This window comes from Cariama cristata, unplaced genomic scaffold (assembly GCF_000690535.1).
Source record: "Cariama cristata isolate BGI_N322 unplaced genomic scaffold, ASM69053v1 scaffold37165, whole genome shotgun sequence".
Lineage (NCBI taxonomy): Eukaryota > Metazoa > Chordata > Aves > Cariamiformes > Cariamidae > Cariama > Cariama cristata.
Genome location: NW_009616499.1, coordinates 60,177 through 78,184, shown reverse-complemented (window position 1 = coordinate 78,184; position 18,008 = coordinate 60,177). Strand labels below are relative to the sequence as shown.

General features: G+C 38.1%; 2 protein-coding genes across 2 annotated transcripts in view; one reads left to right on the top strand and one right to left on the bottom strand.

Annotated features, from left to right (window-relative positions):
* The first annotated feature begins 726 nt into the window (after positions 1 to 726).
* On the top strand, positions 727 to 14,074 carry AP4S1 (adaptor-related protein complex 4, sigma 1 subunit). Its single transcript, XM_009700189.1, has 5 exons — positions 727 to 864; positions 2,272 to 2,358; positions 3,482 to 3,550; positions 6,702 to 6,713; positions 13,946 to 14,074. Exons 1-5 carry the CDS (start codon positions 727 to 729, stop codon positions 14,072 to 14,074), a joined length of 435 nt encoding a protein of 144 aa, XP_009698491.1.
* A 1,932-nt stretch (positions 14,075 to 16,006) lies between these two features.
* HECTD1 (HECT domain containing E3 ubiquitin protein ligase 1) overlaps positions 16,007 to 18,008 on the bottom strand; it is a 60,103-nt gene continuing 58,101 nt past the window's right edge. The window contains exons 40-41 of the mRNA XM_009700188.1: positions 17,336 to 17,480; positions 16,007 to 16,962 (exon numbers count right to left, since the gene is read on the bottom strand). Coding sequence (XP_009698490.1) covers positions 16,825 to 16,962; positions 17,336 to 17,480 — 283 coding nt within the window. The 3' untranslated portion in view covers positions 16,007 to 16,824. The remainder of the gene's footprint in view (positions 16,963 to 17,335; positions 17,481 to 18,008) is intronic.

Sequence of the window (18,008 nt, the reverse complement as noted above, 5' to 3'; positions counted from 1 at the left end):
TGCAGAATCTACCTTTTGCATCAGTGTGGGAAATTAGACGGGAGAAAACAGATTTCAGCGGCTCCTGGTCCAGCTCAAGATGTGTGCTGATGCTGCTGATACCCAAATATTTAGGAGGCTCTCACTGTGCATCAAAGACATGGTCATGTGTTGTGGCCCATGCATTTCCCTTTGTCCTCTCTCCCTTCAATCTGATGTCAGGATGGTATGAATGAAATTATTAAATACAAGTCAGGGAAAAAAAATGTGGTCATAGGCCAATTACGCTATTATGAGCTGTGTTAATCTTATGTTTTGGTATTAAGCGAATTTCTGGTAATGTTCTCAAACCAGTTAGCATGCAGGAAGAAAATGGTGAGTAAATTTCCAGTTTTGAAGAAGTAATTGTTTGCTTCTCCAATTCCCCAAATCCTACAAAGAAATTAAATTGCCTGATAATGTGAAAGCCATTATTTATTACATAGTTTGTGATTATTTGTGTGGGAAAAAACTGAAGTTTTACTCATGGGATGCATGCAAAAGATTAGAGATTTTTTTCCTATATTCTATGTTTTGGCAATAGACTCAGTCTTAAATATATGCAGATCTAGGCTGGCTAGCTTTTAAGAAGTCTTTTATAACTCCTACGTACACTACTTTTTTTTTTCCCCCCCCACCTCACAGAAATACTCTTCTTGACTCCTGCACCCCATATTCAAATCTACCACTGAGATCAACAAAAAAGAAATGATAAAATTTTTTCTTATGGTAAACAAACAAGGTCAAACAAGGCTCTCTAGGTATTATGAGCATGTAGAAATTAATAAACGGACAATGCTGGAAGCTGAAGTAATCAAAAACTGTCTGTCCCGTTCAAAGGATCAGGTAAGTTTTGAAGTTTTTCCCCTAGCCATTTTATTTTATCTACAGCTCACATCTTTCATGTCGATAATTCTGAAAACACACTAGTTTCCATTGCAGGTCATTATTTCATTTGTACCCATGAAGGAAAAGATTGTGTTTCTAGATTATGGGTTCAGTCAGTTGAACTGTTATTCTGCATTGGAGTTTTTCATATCATTGTCATGAAGATTCCTCCCATTTGTTTGAAGAAGCTTGGAAGTCCAGGAAGAATTTATTTTATCCTTTTATTGCTTGTCTGGTAGAGATCAATAGAGAGATATTACTGCTGCTTTGCCACAAGGTAGTAGGGATAGTACTGACAGCTCCAAGTTTAAACAAAAAACTTATGAGAGAGGATTCTAAATCATAAAAATACCATCTAAAACACAGGAGGTTTTAGAAACACAGATTTTTAGTCCTCTGTTTTAGGCATTTTTATTCAAAAAAAGCATTGACACTTTCTGCAACTAAGTCAGGAAATTTAGGAGTTGGAAAATTTCTTAGATGGAAGTTGAGATTTTCATGGCTCACGTAATTGAGCCATTGGTTCTTTAAGAAAAGTACCAAATTTAGCAAAACTTTTGAGCACATTGACTTGCATCGGAGGAGAAATATGTGACTTGGACTGCAGATGGAGTTTTTTGGTTTGTGTTCTGAAGTCAGCTTCTTTATTTTTCATTAATTATGTGTGTCCTTGAACAGTGGTCCTCTCATTTCATTCTAGAAAACCTCAGAAAAAATAGCAGTTCCTATAAAGTACCTTAGTTCACAGACTTGACAGTGGCTGAAGAAATTAATCTCCTCCATGCTGCTCTTGCAAGAGCATCTCCAAACAGAAACTTCGCCAAAAGAACAGTTTGCTGCCATTTCAAGGACTGAGTAAAATGATACTTAAAAAACCCCCAAAGAGACGGCATCTTGTAAAGCAGTGTATAACAGCACCATCTGCTGGCTCCTGCCTTATTGTGAAAGACGTGAATATCCCCCCTGGGTCTGGGAGTCTAATACTCTTAATTTTTATATAAAAATATCATTTTTTAATTATGAAAATGACCTTCAGGTTGTCTCTTTTGGAATTGCTTCCAAATGAAAATTTAGGGGAAGTACTGACTCCCTTATAACCCTGAACAAGTCTCTTCAGTTCTATGTTCCAGTTTTTCCATTTAAAAAGTGGTAGCCTGTTTTCTGCCAGCAGATGAAAAGTTTTGTGTAACAGTTACCCTACTAGATTTCTTTCAAGTCAAAATTGTTTGGTGGATCTTGGGAAATCCATTCTTCTTTGTGGGCTTTACAAACTTGAAAGCTTAGGCTCTTTGAGCACTGTGCGCTTAACACTGTTGTATGCTTAAACGACAGCTACTATATTTCACCCATTTTGCTTCTGCCTAGTGCTCTTTCATTGAGTATAAGGACTTTAAGCTGGTATACCGACAGTATGCAGCTCTTTTCGTAGTCGTTGGAATCAATGAGACAGAGGTAAGAAATTATATACCCTCTTGAAATGAAAGCTTGTAGAGATTATCAGGGGCAAGAGCTCAAGTCTTTTTCCAGTATGGAATTTTGCAGTAGCAATTAGAGAATTTTAAGGAGTCATTGCAAAAAAAAAACCCAAACATTTTTATTTCTGTGAAATAAAGAGAGGTATAAAAGAAAATGTGGTATGTTTGACTTCAGTCTATAGCAGTAGACTGAACTGTTATCATGAGGCAGCCTTTCTGAGCCTTGTACTGATTCTGCTTTCTAAATGTATGATTTATTAAACATCAATTTATGTGGGGTGGGGTTTCTCAACAAATGTTAGCATTACAGCCAGATCAGCTTTCTCATCTGTGGTGACTTCACCACTGCCCACTGTTTTTAACATCCATGGCCAAAGCAAAAATTCCCATACTGTCAGCTAGAAAGACAGCAATTTATTATATTTTTTAAAAAAAAATTAAAAAAAAGTAAGTATCTGGAAATTGACAAGTACTTTTATTTCATGCATTCAGGCTGAGCCCGCAAGGCTTTAGTGTTTACATCGATTCCCAGTTCTCAGAAATTAATTTAAAGCTTACTATTGGAGACCTTAACAGGGTGGGGTGGAAGGTAGCTGCTGACTACCACAGTGTCTTCAAGTCGGGTTATAATGGTTTATAATGACAATTTGGGGCAAATTCTTTTGGCTTTGCTACAAAAATTGCCCACCTATACTGCTGCAGCATGGCTTGGCTCTGTGCTGCAGCTGGCCGGCGTGACTTTGGCAGGGGTAGGCATAGCTTAGTTAGCTGTACCTATCTATGTATCTAACCTGGGTGATGATGGAATGAAGGATGCAGTGAGATGGCAGCAACCCAGACGAGACAAATCTCTTGGGTACTGCAGTGCTTACTTGTGTGGCTGGCCTGAAGCTTCTGCCCCTGAGCACTCGCCTGCTCTCGGTACCTCCACTGGGTAAGCACACCTCCTCTCACTAGGGTGGCCTGAGCTTCTGCACTTCATTGTTGGTCTTATATTTTCTAGTTGCTTTTCATCCACCACAAACTGAAATAACGCAAAGAATGCTGTTACATTTTCTAGCTATTCATTTAATATTCACTTGGTGTTCGTCTAATTTCAGAATGAGATGGCAGTATATGAACTAATTCATAATTTTGTGGAAGTTTTGGACAAATACTTCAGCAGAGTGGTGAGTGAGACATTGAGTCTATTATGAAATATTTCTTCCCTTTCAAAGCTTTAGTGAATATATCATTTCAGGGAATAGATCTAAGGAGAAAATATTTTTTTTCCATATTCATTTGCAATTTTGAATACTTTAGTGTGAGTATTACAACTGTAAAAAAAAAAAAAGAAGGAAAAAAAGAAGAAAAAAAAAAGCATTAGTTGATTTTTCAGAGAAGTAAAAGTATACGTGGGTTATAAATCATCAGACAAGGAGTACCAGAAATATTTGTTAGAAAAGCATGTTTTTATATGGTTATACTCAGGGTTTTCTTTGGGTCATCTACTCTTAAATTAGCCACTAGCATTTTATACATTTTAAAGAAATCAAGAGGTCTTTCTTTACAGTTCTTTTTTGCAGTTCTTAGCATTACATCCCCCAAATCAACTTCAGTCATGATAAAGATGGTGTAAGCATTAAGAAGGGAGCTGACATCACTCTCAATGAACAAGAGCAGAAGGATGGAGCAAATGAAACCTCAAAAACCAGTCTGTACTTGTGCTCCCCATATTGTTGTCATGCAACAGTGGATATCTGATAAAACGGCTATTATACAGATAGTCATTTCATTAAGGATTCAACATCAGACATGGCTCCAGTTAAAATGACACTGCTCATATTGGTGGGAGATTTTTTTGTTTGCTTGGTTTTTTTACAAAGTTTGAAAATGCAGCATTTTAATCCTGGTTAGAACACGGCTATTTAATATAGGGTTTGTAACAATCTTGTTATAAGCAAATTTGCCTGAAATCATACTTTGGCACAATTTCAGTTTATCTATGCTGAAATGTGTTGGATATCCTTCTCAGAAAAGAGGATGGGATCAAATTTCCTCTGTAGTCCATGTGCTTGAGGGTATTATGTTGGTAATCATACATACAAGAGATCAGTAGGCAGAGTCTGTAACTGGTTTCCCAGTCTTAGTACCACAGCAGACGTGGCAGAGCTCCCTGTGAATTCAAGGACATGCTTGAAAAAGTCATCGGCATGCTTCACTATTTAGATACCTGGCAAATGTTCAAAGCTATTATCTCAATTAATGTTGCATCAGCTTGTTGAAACTGCTGGTACTAAGTATATCACTTTCTGACTGTTCAGAATTTGTCTCTTAAAATTGGTATGATTGCAGTCTCAACCAAAGCAGTGATAACCAGGAATTTGATCCCGGCACCACAGGAATGCACAACAAAATTTAGTCACATCTTATTTGTCTAATTGAGTTAATAGTTGCCAACCACTTCTCAAGTTTTAGTTTCTTCACTTGAGGCACAGCAAAAATAGATGTAGTTCTTACATATATAGAGTACAGTTTTATGTATAATTCCTTGACCACGTATATAACCCAGCCATTGATAGTTGCTAGAAAATTGCTGAATTCATCATACCAGAGTATTTTGTATTTTCCTTAGCATTTCAGAAACTAGGGGAACTGAAAAGGGGGATGGTTAAAGAAATCTCATGCCATTCCATGATTCTATTTTTAATAGCATATAACACAATAAATGGCAGAGCACTGAAGAGGAGGGCTATAATTCCAGCTGGAGTTTCTGGCAGAAACCACAGAGCAAGAAAGTATAAGTCTGTACTATTGCGGCTTAATGTTTAGGATTTGCAGAATTTTAGCAGAATCCCAAATTATCATGATGACAGCAGAGACAGAACTCTGGGAAAGGAAAGAACATCTGTCCTGCTCTAGAAGGACATTTTGTCATCTATTATTTTTAGGCTTGTGAGCTTTAAACATTCTCACATACTCTATTTTTATCTAATGGAGTTTACAGAGCTTGAGTTCAGATATCAGAACAAACATTATCAGAATTGGGGGGAAAGCTTTCAAAGTTGCTTGTGAGGTGTAATTCTGAGTCCCCTTCAACTTTTATATGGCTACCCAGGGAAAACTCTGCATACTGTTCAGAATGCACATTCCAATGTTTTCAACTACTTTTTAATGCTGAGGAAACTTAAATGGATCAGGTTCTTAAAATACAATTTTTGTGATGTGTAAGAAATTCCTAATTGAAGAATGGTGGAGTCAGTCAGCGGAGGCCTGTAGACTAGAACTGGTCAAGTTTAGTGCATCTTTAAATCGTAGAAGTAGTAGCAATTTTATCAGTGGGAACTCCCCCTAAAACCAGGGTTAGACTGTGAATGCAAACCGTGTTAGCAAACTAAATTCCTTTGGTAGCAGATAAAGATTCCCTGTTTCAGCAGAGGCTGGGGAGGCTTCACCCCAGTTGTGCAAGATCTTAACTACTGAGGCTGTGATTAATTGTTTCTAAATGTAGACATTTAACTGAGGCACCTAAGTTAGAAGTTTGGTCATCCTAAGCTCCCATTACCGGCAGTGGAGACCGATGAGTATGTCGAGAAAGTGAGTCATGCCTCAAGTGTGCCGAGTCAACTGTTGAAGATACCCATCTCTTCTGTTGACTGCAGAGAGACCACAAGAGCTTCTAACTCAGATATTTCGGTTAAATGAATAAAACTACTTGGGCTAAATCCAGGCCAAGACTAGAAGGGAAATGATGACTATGTGAGGAATTGTGTTGCTGTGGCTGGAGAACAGTTAGAAATGCTAAGGGTCCAAAGCTTGGAGTTGCCTTCCCTCTCCTAATATATCCAGCCACAGCTACCACAGCCATGGGTATATACAGTGTCTAGCTTTTGCTGTTGAAAGATCTGCAGCAACATTTTTAACTGTGTTTTTATATAAATGGTAAACTTGGCATTAACATCTTTTTTTTGCAGAAGGAGAGAGAGTGTAGGGCTGGAGTTGCCAAGATTAGAGATGCTGCTTTTCCACTCACTCATTCAGATAGCACTGTGTATATTCAAATTGTTACTTGTGGGTGACCTCAGTGGGTTTTTCCAAGTAAAACTTTCAGAACATTAGCTTTTGTTATGGAGGCAGGTAACAACACATCAAAGGCAAAAGCTGTGTTGCCAGAAAGAGCATGTAACTGTACAGTCCAGAACAGAAATCTGAATCTCCCTAAAAATTTGTATCATTATTTTGAAGACTTTCTTTATCCTCTAAAGGGATGTGTAATGTTTAATGACTATGAGATAAGAGATCAAACTGTAACTAGTGGTTGTCTATCTCTTTTCCTTGCAGAGTGAATTAGATGTATCCTTTTCAATATCAGAAATCCATTTGTCTATCTCTTTTTGGTATATGTTCCAGTTAATACTGTCTTCGTAGCACTGATGGTCAAACAGTAAGTAGCACCATCTTCGCACCTTTCTGAAAGCATGGCTGATGTTCATGAGAGTCACCTATTGAAATCCTCAGTCATTAAGATAAGCCTGGAACCATTTCAAGTAAGACAGGGTGAGCTTCCTTAGAGAGAACTAAGTACCATTAGAACCTAGACATGAAAAGTTATATTAATGGGGGAACTTTCAGGCTTAACTAATTATTACTTCAGGGTTTTACTTTTTTCTTTAAGTTTACAATAAAATAGATATTCAGATGACTGCAATAATAAAAACTGAATGTTACAGCTGTGTCTTGAGCCAAATAGCAGCAGCATCGTTGTAAGATTAGGTTTGTGCTTTGGTCTTGCTTCATGAAAGTCTAGATGAGTTTTACTTTCTGTATTGATGGAAAGGGAGAAGGGCCTGGGAGGAGGAAATTTAGGAAACCAGGCATTGCCACAGATATCTTTTTCTTTTCTCACCCCCTGCCTTACACAGCTGTATTTTCATGTGTATGATTTGCAGGATATTAACTAAAACATAATTTAAAAAATGAACTAAAATTAAATACAACCAAATACTAAAATACAGTCCTGAACGATTAAACACAAATAGCAAGTAAATAAAATACAATACTGAATTCAAAGAAAATTAAACCAGGAGAGTATAGTGTGAACAATCTTCCTGCTCAGTTCTTCCAGTCCCACTGCCTGTTCACTCTGTTTCAGCTATCCTTATGTCTATGTTTGTTGTTGGTTAAATGCAGATCTAGTGGTACAAAGAGTTTCAATTATACACCTGAAATACAGCTGCCACCCTGGAATCAAATACTGTAAAGTAATATAGTTTATTTACCTTATTTAAGAATTAGTACATATGAAGAACATGGAAAAATTCTGTAATTTTTCTTGTAATTGTTCTTACTTCTTTACTAAAAAAAAAAAACAAAAGGAAATAATTCATGTCACTTTTGTGAATATTTTAATGCTTGCTATAAGCTGGAACTTTGTCTCATTTACTGAACTTAAATATATATGTATATGTATGTGTGTATATACTGTCTGTATTTCCTTCCTGAAATTCACAAGTGCTGTAGTATTAATATAACACTCCTACATTCACTTATATTCTAAAAGAGCAATAATGAAAATTCAGCATGAAGGGACTCTTAAGGTCTCTCAATGATTGTATAACAAGGCAGAGACTGGGTCCAATCTGAATCCTGCCCAACAGGATTCATACATACAATTTATATGAAGGTATGACATAGGTGTGTGTGATGCTAAACAATGCGTGAACAATTGCAAAGTTATCTATCATGCATACTGCAAAAAATGAACGCTGATTAGCTACTAGCCAATTAAGTAACTACTTTAACTCTAGAGTAGCTGTGGGTTTTACAGAAGCTTTTATGTCTGAATTCAGCCATTATAGGCTGTCCACTTTCATTCTGAGCATCAGTCACATTCTTAAGGGTACCTATGATGGAATGACATAACATTTCTAAAGTTGTTCGGTTTGCTTTTAAAGTATCTGTAAGTAGTGTCGTTAAGCCAGTTGAAGGAACAAGTACTGAAATTGTCCTAGGGGTGTTGCTGTTTAACATGTTAACGGCAGGAGATGAGCCTCACTTCTGTGTATGAAATAAGTGAGTGAGATTTTCTGTAGCCCTAAAACTCCAGCTTGGATGGTGTAGGAGCTACTTTCTTGGTGCGATGATGACAGACTACAAAAGTGCAAGTGTTGCCACAGCAGCTTTATAGGGAATGATGTGCTGGTAAGCATGAGAATTTCTAAAATCAGAAAGAGTTGACTTTTCTATTGCTTAAACTGGTGAAGCAAAGCTTACTCGAAGACATTATTAACTTAGGGAAAAAACAGATACTTATGTTCCCCTTGTGGGAGGGGCAGGGGAAGACAGGGTGCTCTAGGACTAAGCATTTGAAGAATGTTGTCTTGATCCCAAAAAAACTATTATATTCCACTGCAACTAGCTGCTGCTGCTCCTAGGATAGATAAAAAGCTTTGATACAGGGAATGCTTCCTGTGAATCAAGTGTATTATTCCCCTGGGGAATAACCCGTTCAGAATACAGTGCATTTAAGTAGTAAGAAAATTGAATGATGAATTTATTCTAAGAATTTATAAGGATACACTGCTTTTGTACTGTAAAATAAGTGGATGAAATGGAAACCTACAAGGATTAGCTTAAAACTGTTGTTCTAGAATGTCACAGAACTTAAAGGCACCATTTGTCTCCTATTTAATGTCAGCATAGTCATTTGAGGACCAAATGGTCAGAAAGCATTACATGGGTTTCGGTGCCTAAAATTTGCCTGCCTTTAGATAGGCTAAAAGTTATTTACAGCAAATGTTAGCAAAGAGAAGTCAGAATGTGTGACTTGATTAAAAAAAGAAGCAACTCCAACTAATCTTTAGTTGAAGATGAATGTCCAGGATGGAAATAAAAATTTTATAATGATGTTATTCAGTAGCAAACCATCTGCCCCATAAGTATTCGTGCTATAATCTACAAAGCTTTTGTTTGTGCTCCTGGGCGTGTTACCCGATCACAAGGTGTTGGTTGCACTTTATCATGTCTTAAGCCTGGACACACCCTTAATTACTTGCCTGGAAAATCCTGAGATACCTTAAAATGTCTCTATATGAAGAAGTTATTAATCACATGCAAGTCTTAAATGTGCCTTTTTCCTTTTCTCCTTTCCTTACCTCATCCTCTGCTTAACTATCTACCTATATAATGTTTTGGGGAAGGAGACAGAGACTGTCATGTTTACCTCCTCTTAGTACTTATCTGCCATAAAAACTCTTTGTAATAGTAGAAAGTACCATTAGTGTCTTCAATAAGGGCAGCTCTTAAAGTTACTAAAAGCCAGCATAACATTTAAATACCAATTGTAGCAGGTGCCATTTACTGCTACTGCTAGGTACGCAGCCACAACAGCATTGGCTGACATCTGTAAACCAAAGACAGTAAGGGCTCACCTTTTGCCTAGGCCAACAACTTGTTAAGCGTATTTCCTAGCTGGGTGCTCTGAAAACATTTATTACAGACTTTTATCTACAGATGCAGATATTAATACAGGTTTTCTTCTGCATACTTTTTTAAAAATTCCCGTTAGCCTCTGCATATATCTAGTGAAAGTCCCTTAATCCTCTTTTGTGGGCAGCCAGGATTCTTGCTGGAAGCAGGACCTTAAATGACAGTTCTGGGTAGAGCACGTGGCAGTGCACACACAGAACACAGCTTTTTCCTGTTGCCAGTTGCTCAAACTGGTTTGCTTTGCTGCTTTTCAGCTGGGCGTGGATCTATGACTTCAGGGCTTTAAACCCTGAAATTTGGGGTCACTTGCCAAACAGGTGACAGGTGGGGAGCACGAGCCTTGCTGAGGATCGGAGAGAGACACATCCCTCACTGGGCAGGGCATTCTGACGCGAATGGCTAAGTGGTGTGCATATGATAAGATGTAACCACAGAGCATAGTCAGGAGACTTAGAGGAAGGGGAAAAAAGCCAAGGTTGCTCCATGTGCAATCTGACTGTTTTTGAAGAGCAGCATGGCAAAGAGAGGTGGGAAAGGAACTGAAAAAGGAAGCCGGGATGTTAGGTTGAGAGTAAGAGAGTGCTTTGGGACTGTCCAAAATCAAGATGCTAGATCCTTTCAGAATGGTATTAGTATCCCTATTCAAACCACAGGTGAAATCACTGTTTCTGGAACGATGACTGTGAGATTAACAGGCTACAGCTGGACAGAAATCATACCACTGTTTTCTGTAATGGAGTAGGCCAGTTTTGAAATAACCTGGAATGGCCCTGCCAGGGAATTGTTGTCTCATTTAAGATAGGGTTGAGTGGAACAGCTGCAAGATACTTACTGGTCTGGGTGCAGTTTTCCTTTGATATGGTATCAGTTCTTTAGGAAATGCAGCAGGGGAAGAAGCAGTGCTAAGTGTGTTTTAAATGTTTTCTTAAACAAGGTGATGCAGAAAAATAAGGGAGGAGTGGCAAGTTGCTGCATCATCACTGATCCTGGTTGATCCAGTTTACAGGTTTTGGATCCTTGGGACGCTCCAAGGAAGAGGAAGGCCTGGAGAGACAGGAGCTCTTGCTCTGCAACGGGAACTGGAGCACTGTGAATCAGTGGTAGAGTGTAAAAATTAAAAGTCAGGAGGAGCTGGCTTTATTACTTGTTGAAACCCTAACAGAATGTTATCTAACTTCATTAACAGATCCACTTGCTCTGTCTAGAGCAGTGTCAGAGGTGAACTAAGCAGCAGTAGAGGAGCTGTCTTCCTAAAAATTCTTGTATTAGTGGAATAAAGAAATCCTAATTTCTTGGATTAAAATATTTGTGTAAAGACTGATTTACTTGAAAAGTATACCATAGGAAGAAATTTGTCTTGAGTCTTTAATCTGTCAAGCAAAGTAAAACAACTACCTTTGTCTCTAGAACCACAGAAACTGAGACTGTTGAAGTTGTAAGGACAGTACTGCTCCTCAGCACTGAAAGGCATGAGTCTGATTTTTAGAAGCAATTTAGGCCTAAGGTCAGACTTAGGAAGAAGTGTAGTATTTAAAATACAACTTAGAATTAAATTAAGCAGTTAAGTTTAGGCCAGCAAATTCAAAGCTATCTGATGAGCCATGGACATACCCAAGATCCTGTTGATGGCTATAGTTTCTCTTCCTCACTTAACAGTAACTAGTAGTAAAGTTATTTGGGGGCCTGAATTCCGCTACTACACATACCTAGACATGCTGTACTCTTGGTCAAGGAGAAAGCATTTGTTGGAGCAGTGATACAATTGCACAAACAGAATAGCACTGAGTTCAGCCCAGAGCACTCATGGCAATGTGCAACGGCAGAGGAAGGTGACAGCCTGCTGGCTGTATTCTCATCAACTTGACCATACAGGTTCATCCTACAGTTCAGCCTGAACAAGTTCAAGCTTCTACTTTTCATCTCTTAGAAGAGTGGTCACACACAAGGCTGACATGAGATGCTCTGTGCTCCTCTTGCTTTAATGTGTGCAGCAGAATAAATCGCCAAGACAGGGACAAAAACTTAAGCTTCTCTCATCGCCAGGCTAGACCATCATACTCAGGAACTTTACAGACAGCAGAAGAACCTTAAGCAGAAGGCACTAGGTGCAGCTGCTACCAACTCAGCTAAGCTTGGCCATGGAGGAAGGTGGGTTTGGAATTCCCCAGGCTTAGGACAAGCTCAGCCTCCGTCCTCCACAGGTTTCAGGCAGGCAGCATCTCTACTGTGGCATTTTTAAAAGAGACTGAGCCAGTCACCATTACCTGAAGTAATGACTTGGGCTTCTGGATCTGAGAGAAAGAATTACATAAAAATCCCTCTCTGCATTCCCAAGTATTGGCTTCAGCCCTGGTTCTCTAGAACCTGTGAGTTGTTTGGTGGGTCTGGCTTTCACCACTCACTGCAGGGAAAATAAGGCACCTAACTCAGATTAAGGAATTCCCTTCTCAAAGCCAAGTGCTAAAAAACTAGGCATGGAGGTGTTCAGTTACTTAACTTAAATCCATTTCTTGAATTCAGACCTAAGACTGTTCACTTTCATGAGCTGGCATTGTTGTGGCTCTGGTGGTTTAAGGTGTTGTCTCCCCACCACTCATATTTACCACTTAGGAGGAACAACTACATACAAATATGCAGCTCCTCAGCTGTTGTCATATACAGTTCAGTGCTCCCACTGTTCCTGCTCTTTGGCACAGCAGTAGGGCAGACTGCTGTAGTTAGATCCGTTTGAACTCGGGAGACAGAGCAGTCCTCTTAAACGCCCGAGTCACATTCAAAAAACGAGATTTAAGCTTTATCATGCTGAGCAGAGGAAAACGTTGATGCCTTCAAAAACCTGGCCATGTCTGCTAACATAAAAACAAGGACTAGAGCAAAACCAGGCTGTCTTCCTGAGCTCAAACCATAGAATGCTGGGCAGGGAAGGGCCTCAAGAGACTCTCATCAAAGCTGGAAAAAGTTAAAAGAAGTTAAGGACAAAGTATCTTGCTAGCTCCACTGCAGTAGTCCTCAATACACAGGCAAGAAGCAGAAGGAGCAAAATTAAGGCAAAGCTGATCTGTCAAGCACAGCAAAGAGTGCATTTAAAGAGCAGCAACAGGTGGAGCAGAAGGCAGACGAAGGGTTATTCATGCCTCTGTGTATGTAGATGCATGTCAGACCCGTGTAACAGATGCACCCAGCAGGCTTTTTGCTATGCCAATTTCCATTTCAGGTTCTGGTGATAAATGGCAATGCAAGAGTCTTTTTTTCACTGAGTAACCCTTTGCAGTTGTTCAGTGGATGCACAAATCACTAACGTATGCAGAAGAATGCCCGCCGCTTAATGCCAGAGTAAGGCCTGTCATCATTTTTTTTGGAGACAGATGCTGTTAGATAATGTTAAGGAAAGAGACATGTGGTTATGGAGAAATTTCCTATCTCAGAACAGTACAAATTCATATTGTTTCAGATTATTTTCCTTTAGGTCAATGTTAGAGATTATAAATATCTTTCTTTTAGAAAGTATTTAAAATATCAACCATTCATTTACTTTTGCTTTCTTTATGAGATTTATTACTAGATCAATGGCTCAACTTTACATATCAGCATATTCCTCTTAAGCTATTTTCAAGCAGATCAAATAGTGGTGGTAACTTAGGGTAAGAAAAATTTGAGAATCAAATTTTAAGAATTTGACTGACAATTACTTTTCTAAGAAGAAACGCAGAATATTTGCATCTTCACATTCAAGGTTTTTATCCCTTGATAACATTTTATATTCAGGCAATACGTGGTACTCGGGCAGATGGTAAAATTAACCGCCTACATCTAAGTTCAAGTTTACCTTGCCTTTACTACTATGTGGTAATCTTCCAGGATGGGATACTGCTGGGGCGTCAACTTTTCTACTACAAACTTTTGTCATCTGTGTGGTTAGAAAAAAACTGTCAGTTGAACTGTTTTCCTAACTCTATTAAAATAAACAGTCAAATAAACTAGAATAAATTAAGAAATACCTATTTTTGTAAACTTTGATTAAAGAACTAAAGTGCCTAAGATTTTCATTGGATTATCTTCATGTTCTTCAAAATATACTTAACTTGAAATGTTTCTAGATCATGTTCAATTTGGACAGAGTGCACATCATTTTGGATGAAATGGTGCTAAATGGTTGCATCGTGGAAACAAACAGGAACAGAATTCTTGCCCCTCTGTTTGTGCTTGACAAAGTGGCAGAAAGCTAGGAAGATGCAAGACTGACTAAAGCATTTTACAAGATAGTGAAACCACCAAGAGCGTACTGACAGCAGTTTTCTCATGTCCTAAGACTGACTCATGCAATATTCAAATGAGTTGGAAAATATTTCCTGTTTCTCCTATACCCTACATACCTCAAGGAAAGACACAGCTAAATATAAAGTGGAACCTTCAATTTCAGATGCAGCTTTATTGACCCAGCAGAAATCTTTCTAGAACAGTCAATATTTTTTAAAACTGACTGAGGATAAAGTAATGGAAACTTACACATGACTGTCAAGGTATCACTTTGAATTATGTAGCATTGTGCCAGACCTAGAAGACAGAAAATATGGAAATATAAATTCAAACTGAGTTTCAGTGCTTCCTTTAAGCACCAACTTGATTTGTTAATTTTCATACTAATGTACTGTAAATTAAAGTTCTGTAACTTTTATGACCACTTTTAAACTAGATTAATCTTTCATCAAAAAGCTGGTTTCACTCCCTTTTCCATGTAGGTCATGGTTACAAAAGAAACGTAAATAACAGAAGTATATATGTATTTAGTATTCAGTATTCCTGCATACTGTGTAACTAGTAACTAGAAGTATTTGGCACTTCAATATTTTAACATTAATAAAAGGCTAATTAAAATCAAAAGTTTGATCGTCTTTATCGTGTTGGCTTCATAAATTACACAAAATCTTTTCTATTTTGGTGTGCCAGTGTATTTTTTTCTCTTGTATATTCCAGTCATATATCATGATTAAAACGTTTACAAAAGATGAGCCACAGTTTCTCTGTACCAGCTAGGTACCAAATCAAATCTCCCTTCTCAAGTAGGAGGAGTTAGCTACGCTAACTTGTATTCACAGGCATACAGTGTGCTGATTCATGCCTGTATACTACACTGTAAGTCACTGAAGAGTTAGCAATCTGAGCTTACTTTCACTTACCTTTCTAGAATTAAGGTATCTGGCTCATTCTTCATAACCTCCACACCAACACTCGGCATAACTTGATACTGAAAGAACATACACTGTGTGAGCTTTGTGTGTGAAAGCACATAAACGTCACATCTAAATTGCACCTGGGAAACAGGGTCTAAGGAGCAGCGAGTGAAACGTGTGGGAGAACAGGCTGCATTGCTTTAAAATAATAACATAGTCAGCAAAAGAAGTGGACATTGGATCTGAAGCAGATACTTGTACTCAAGGTTTATGCAACTGTGTTGTTGAAGCACAATAGTCACAGGAGTAGGGGGGTGGAGATTCCCCTTCAGTTTTGCATTGGGAAAAACATCAAAGCCGATGCCTGTAAAGTCCTATGAATAATGCTATGAAAAGAAATCTGGCATCAACCCAATTTATACATGTGAGGTAGAATCTTTTGGCAAGCCCTCCCTCAGCAGTGGTCCAAGAAAAGATTGTTACCAAAGAGAACTGGCACAGAACAAAACTTACCACACAGATTCAACTCAAATAATAATTTTTCTTTTCTGGTATCAAGTACTTAAGTATCTTTAAAGACATATTAGCATCTTGCTTTATCTTACTGTAAGCCACTTTTTACCAATAAGTAACCTCACCACATGCTGAAACCGAGACAGGCACTCCATCTCAAGTAAAGCTGAATCAGCTGCATCATCTGACCCAGTTTTTATTCCAACGTAATGACGAACTATAACCTCAGGTCACATTGGGCCCACTGAAGAGCACCAAACACTGCCACATGCAGTGTTAACACTGCCAGACTAGTTCTTAAAAAGTAGTTGCATTGTGTATTTTTGAAAAGATTTGATCACAGAAATGAATTCGTGAGATCAATTATTGCCATGTAGTTCTTTTAAACCTTGAAAAAAGCATGGCACATTGTTCTGAATGTGTACAGAGATTTAATAACGTAAGAAGTATTAATGAAGTATTCAGAGGAGACGGTTTTATATGTTGCAAACATTTTAATGATTACTTCTGAGCTTACACATTGGGTGTTTTTTTTTAAACTGCAAAATGCAACAAGTTAAATAAATGTTTATAATATACAAAGAAAATACAACCAAAAGTAAAACTTGCTTTAAGTGTGCCTTGCACTACAAACCAGTGTTTTTTAATAGCTTTATTGTTGAGCTGCACAAACACACTTAAGGATTTGATCTTTATAGCAGGGCATTTTAGAAATCAAAATATATTCCCACTTGAAAGAAAAAGAAAAAAAAAAAGGTTGTGCATGATTATATGCAAAATCCCACTAAAATACTCCAATAGTGCAGGCACCATTAAAAAAGAAAAAGCTGGAGATGCCCACTAACTCTAAGTTTTAAGGAAGCGAGTTTCTGACCAGTTAGCTTAAAGCCAGCAAAACAGGGATCAGTGATGGCAACTGTAGTGTACAAGGTATTAAATGACAAACTTTACACAAATACACTGTTAGAAATTTGTATCAGTGAACACTGAAAATCTGATGATCTGTTCTGTTGAACAGTCAAACAGAACCACCTTAATTTCCAGTTGTGCAAGCCCTTGAAGCATCACACAGTGTTCTGTGCCAATTTCTTGCTGGCTGTGTAGTTACAAGGATTTATTTTGTCATTAGCAGCTAACAAACTTATTCCACATGTTCCTAAAGCCTCACAGGTGAAAAAAAAGGCAAGTCTCATCAGAGCACAGCGTGGAGATCATATTTTTTGCACACAAACACAAGAGGCTTCGCTAGTATCGAAAAAGACTTTCTCATGTCCCATATTGCAGTCAGTGGCTCAGTTGAGATGGAAGCCTTTCTCCATTGTAGCAGCTAGCAGACGCTCTCTCATAATCTCCTCAGAAGAATACTCAGGCAACTTTAGGTAATGCACACATGTATTCACAGATGGGTAACTTGCATCTGTAGCATCAACCTGAGGAAAAGAAACAACATTTTTCATTGCAGTTGTTCACAGCACTTGATAGGGAAGTTAAAAGTTGTACAGTCCTCTAGTTCATGGCATTTACTGCATACATAACACCAGTTGTCAAGAAACAGTAGCATGAGGAAAGCTACAGACCAACTTGTCAATATATTTACTTTATATGTATGTTAATTCTTTTATATGCAAATATGAAGTCAGAGAACAGACCTGAAACAGAGGTTAGTACTGAAAGCTTAGCATAGTGTCATAAATTAAAAACTGAAAAAGAAAAAAAATAAATCAGTGTTATTTCTTAATGTAGCAACATTTACATTCAAAAGCCAAAATAGTCAGTTTGAGGGGCAACCTGAAGAAGCCATACCTTGCGTACAACAGTGAGCCGGGGATGTAGGTTTGCCAGTCCTCCTGGTGGGAGCGTTGAACAACCGGTGGTGAACTGGAGAAAAGCCTTCCTTTCATCCGAAGACATACCACACAAGACTCTCACAAAGCGAAGGAACCCAGGGCTTAAAATAAAATAATTAGTTATGGCAACATTACAAGAGAGTGCTTTTTTAATCTCCCTTGAGACAGGACAATTACAATCTTTAGTCATGCCTAAGCAGTCATTATTATAGGATTCTAGTGCCTGCTCGGTACTAAGAATAAAACGTCATAAACCCCATAAAAATGCCTCTTTAATCTCCTTGCTGCGTATTACACAGAAATATGTAGGTAAATAACAACTTTTCTGCATACTTCTCTTGGAGTGTTATTTGGGTACCTCATGTATGAATGGGTAGAGAAGTAGATAGAGCTCAAACCTATTGTATGAGAAGAATCCAACTGACTATAATCTTAAGACTTTTTCTGTACCACTTCTGCAGTACAAAGCCACTTCAATTTATATATGATTTAATTTCTATCCTATTAAAGGCCCCCATGTGAAAAAAATACGCAAGCTGTTAACAGACTACAATAGATCTTCAAGGAACCCTCCAGATACCACTGCTTTCATCCATACCAGCCAAGGGAACGAGAGGGCATGAAGAAAG